We start from the raw sequence: 4544 nt of genomic DNA on the forward strand, positions 1-4544 counted from the left end.
GAGAGTAGTACTAGGGGAAATTTGTCACAGAATCCATTTTCTCCTAATAGTTGCTCAGTTCCAAATTTCCCTTAACCTGCTTTCTTTAGTCCAGTAGCCCTCATGTTTGGCTCTGGCTTGATACAAGCATTTTAAGGATTTATGCTTAAGTATAAAAATGTGAAAATATGTAAGAAGTCCAAGGTAAGGACTGTTTAAAACCTCCACCTGACTAGCAGGGGTTCTGTTCACAGTAAGAAGGAAAAAAAAATGCAGAAAACTCCCGAAGTGATTAATTGCTGACAGTGGGTGAATCTTGTTCTGCAGTCCTGCCTTTCCAGTGGGATTCTTCTACAGCAGGGTGACTCCAGGAGAACAAGTCGAGCTTAGAGATAACCTCCTCAGGCACTCAGGGCATGGAGTCTTCTGCAACAGACTCATAGTATACTTTTGCCCAAGTTAGAAGGCTAAACATTTTCTTCTGTAGTTGGGAGCAGATGCAGAAAGAGGCATTTGCTGTCAGTAATCCCTTTGCAGACATACCTCTGTGGTGAAGTAACCCAGACTGTGTCTCCTCCAAAGGCCAGCACAGCATTTCTGCATGGCTGCCTCGGAAGTGCCCCTGCCTCCTTTCCCGGGAAAGCCCTCAAGCCCAGCTGCATGTTCTGGCACTGCTGCACTTGTAAAGGAATACAGCAAAAAAACAGTTGCAGCAGAGCCCACTGGAGTGAGCAACGGGCTGGGCCAGCGATAGCCAGCCTAGCAAGCACGGCCGCCCAGAGGGGTTGAATTCACGAGCAGCCTGAAGATTTGCTCTCCCGAGCAGAGCCAGCTCAAGTGTATAAATCACCGTAACAGCTTTGCATTCCCCTGGCACGGGGTCTCTGCCTGTCCCCAGGATGCCCGCGCCAGCTGTTGTGCTGTACTGTTCAGGGCTGGGATTACAACATTTGACTGAGTGCCCAAGCCTTAGTCATGTTTCTGCGGCAGAAGCATAACCCAGGCCTCTGATTCAGGGTAACCGGCAAGGGCTGTAAATTGCAATTTCCTAGGCACAGTCTAGAAAACGAAGAGAAAGTGAAAACACACCAAAACCCACATAACGTGCTTTATGTCAGGCTCCTAAACCTGCTTGGGGAAATGTCTCTTGGTTTCCTAGTGGATCACAGGTAATATGTTGAACAGTATTGGCTCTGATAGTCCCTCCAGCCCTGTAAGAACAACCACAAGTCTTAACTAAACACTACAAGCTTTGCTGAAAGGATTCTGTTATTCTTACACCCTGCCAAAATTTTCCAGCTAAACTTCTCTCCAGATATATTTGCCAAATGTCTTTACAAGCAGTTGACTTAAATATATTCCCTTTACTTAACTGGCAGGGAAACAAACGTACGAAACAGGCATTCATACAGGCTGGAGCAGCTCTAGGAAGAGATGATGCTTTTTGGGTATTTCCAAAATAACGACAAATACTTTAGGGAACACAGAAGCAGAAAACACCTGCTGTTTCGGTCTCAGTTACGTTCAGTTGTTTTGCACAGCTCTGACACCAGACGGGTACCTTAAAGGCAGTACGGTTTACACTTAGGATTTCTTTAGGTCCCCTCTACATGCCAGAACAGCGTGAAGAGCCCGACCGAGGAGGAGGGCTGCAGCTTGTCTCCAAGGCACTTCCTACCAGGTGAAGTTAGTGTTTCTGCACCCCTCGCCCTAACGGCAGGGCAATAAAGCCAGAGCCTGGGAGGCTGCCTTGTGCCTGAGGATGGGGACATTAGCACTAACCTCCTGCCAGCATCAATGAAGCAATTTAAGCTTTAATTAACGGTGGTGCGTGTGTGCCACCGACAGGGACGCGTCCTGCGGCGCGTCGGAGCTGTTGGTGGCGTGTGGGAGTGACGGGCGGTGCGTGTTCCAAGCTAATTGATTTAAACGCTTCCTTAACGCCCACCACTCTCCGTAGTTCCAATTACAACGTTTCACGTTGGTATTTTACAGCTCCAGCAGCAGAGTATGTTTTCACTGGCATTGTCACAGTTCCAAGGGCTGACAGCAAATATATCACAGCACAGTCAAAGTGCCCTTCAATATTTATCAGTAAAAACCAAATATAGTCATTATATTCCAAAACAGAGTTGTATTTCTGATTTTTGCAAGGTGTCGGTGGATTAAGCTGGCTGTCTTGCAGAAAGTGTCCCCACAGCTCTTGGAGTAGGACTTCAGTGGGAGGGGGAGGAGGGAGGCCCCGTTGAGCAGCTCTTTGCTCCTGTGAAGCGAAACCGCAGCCACCCGCGCTCCCGCGGCGACGAACGCTTCTCGGTGGCAAACTCTGCACTGTCTCTTCTCGTGTAGTCAACAGTGCTCTGCTCTGTCCTCCGTACTACGCAAAGCTGAAGCGGCTCCAAGTCGTCCTCTTTGAAGTGTTCAGCTCGGCCATGGCCGGAGGCGGGTCTGACTTGGAGCCCGGGGAGCTTCTAGCAGCTTCTCACAGGAGCCACCCCTGTAACCCCTCCTCTGCTACCAAAACCCCACCACACCAACCCAAAACATTTCCCCACGTACTTTTATGTCGTCCAAGTGCAGGAGTTCCGCACCGGTCTGTGTCAGGCAACAGGCCAAATCAAGGTAATCTGTGAGGCCAGCCCCTGCGTTTCCCACCTTACAAGGTCCAAGGTGGAAACGAACAGGACTTGAAGTGGCCTCATGTGCACCTCTGCCTACCTGCTTCAGTAATGCCTCAGCTCGGATTGCTCTGTACCCCATTATGGAAGTTTGTAAAAGAGAATTTATATCCCCCCCCTTTTTTTTTTTTCAGTGGAAATGACCCACGGGTTTGGTTGAGATGCTTTGGGGTTTGCGATTTACACTTTAGCTTTAGTTTCACATTATTTCAAAAATTCAGGTTATACAGCGGGAGTCAGAAGTTCGTAAACTGATAATTTTTTTCTGAATTTAAGCATTCTCACAGCATTTAATTCTCGTGTCCTGTGGATAAGACTTCCCAAGCCGCTGAACTGCAATATTCATTTATTGTGCTTGACTTTGTGCAGATAACAGTTCCTCAGGGAAAAGAACAGATGATAAAAACGGGAATGGCATAATTGTGCCGAAGAGAGATGAGCTTGGAGGTGGTCGTCCAGTCCCAGAAACAGGTAAGACCAACCATGTGAATTCTTTTTGCTTTACGTTAGTTTTTCAGTCAGGGCCCACAGCTCCAGACAGTACAGTCGAGAACCGAATAACATACTTCCATGTTCTCAACTGTTCCTGGCCTCTGTGATCATACAGTTCAGTTTCTCAGCATGAGTTGCTCCACGTATTAGCACCTAAGTGATAGACTAGCTGTGCTTTTATAGAAAAAGGTCAGGTTTTCTCTACCAATTCCTCCCTGTATTAAACAAAGTGTAATTTCTCTCAACCTCGTTGTAGGTGCTGTGTTACCCTTAGCCTTAGGCTTGGCCATCACTGCTTTACTGCTGCTCATGGTTGCTTGCAGACTGCGCTTAGTGAGACAGAAGCTTAAAAAAGCTCGACCCATTACATCTGAAGAGTCCGATTACCTCATCAATGGGATGTATCTCTAAAAATCGGATTTAGGTCAGTTATTTTCTCCCCTTTCTCCTGTGTCCATGAACCTCTGCCTCTGTAAAAGGACCAAAACCTTTAGCTAAGTTTCAAGTGTAGAAGCAGCCTGTGAGATGAGGAACATGTTCTTTCCCTTGGGTGATAAAAAAGCAGGTCGATGCCCGTGCGCAGGAAACAAGCAGCGCTCAAGCTCCAGTCGGCTGTTGTGCAGAAGGAACTGCAAGGTGGGGACATCCAAGACGGGATGCAGGGTGGTCCTCCACGCAGCAGCCAGGGTCCCGGCTGCAGCAGAGTGTGCCCCGGGGCCAGGGCACTGGAGCAACCAAGGCCCAGCAGCCCTGGCTGAGGGCTGGAGGGAAGCCTGTGCCACCCTGCTCTTCTCAGTGCTGCCACCGCTGTGCTCCGCCCTGGGGACTGGACGCTTCAGGCCAACGCATCACTGTCCAGCAGAGACTGATTTGTGTACTTTCCACCTGGTGCACTGGGAGTATTTCCATTAAAGAATTTGCCTTGCTTTGTTAAGGAAAAGCAATCGCTGTCTAAGCACCAGCTTTTGTAACAAAATTTGGGATTTAAGGAACAAAGCATCTCTTTTCATTCCTAGTTTAAACCCCTGTGCAGCTAACAGAGTCATGCTTACTAAACACTAAAAGGAAAAAACACGAGTCCTCAGCGGATGAGTTCGGACGCACGTGCAGTCCCAGAGCTACGTCCCTCCCCGGAGCTCAGGGCTTGTTCAGCCTTTTCCACCCTTAGCTCGACACCCTTCGCAGCCTGAGAGAGAAACACACAGCGGCTTTTACCCGAGACGCCGGAGCGTAGCGTTCCTGCTGGTTATCCCATAGGTCCCTGCAAAGCTCGAAACCTTTGGCGACCTGCCCTCCCGCTAGCAAAATTCTCATAGAATTAGAGCAAGTAATTGGTACGTGTGAGTGAACTTCAGATGTGTTAACAGTAAACCTGTACAGTACCTGTTATATATA

The 4544-nt window shown here is 48.5% G+C and overlaps 1 protein-coding gene across 1 annotated transcript in view; it reads left to right on the forward strand.

Moving 5' to 3' along the window:
• The window catches only part of LRP11 (low density lipoprotein receptor-related protein 11), a gene marked incomplete at its 5' end in the record, with an annotated part of 14364 nt that extends 10638 nt beyond the window's left edge, over nt 1-3726 (forward strand). The window contains 2 exons of the mRNA XM_010161163.1: nt 3027-3128; nt 3406-3726. Coding sequence (XP_010159465.1) covers nt 3027-3128; nt 3406-3560 — 257 coding nt within the window. The remainder of the gene's footprint in view (nt 1-3026; nt 3129-3405) is intronic.
• Nucleotides 3727-4544: the final 818 nt, after the last annotated feature.

Source organism: Eurypyga helias, unplaced genomic scaffold (genome assembly GCF_000690775.1).
Source record: "Eurypyga helias isolate BGI_N326 unplaced genomic scaffold, ASM69077v1 scaffold31290, whole genome shotgun sequence".
NCBI classification, from domain to species: Eukaryota; Metazoa; Chordata; class Aves; order Eurypygiformes; family Eurypygidae; genus Eurypyga; species Eurypyga helias.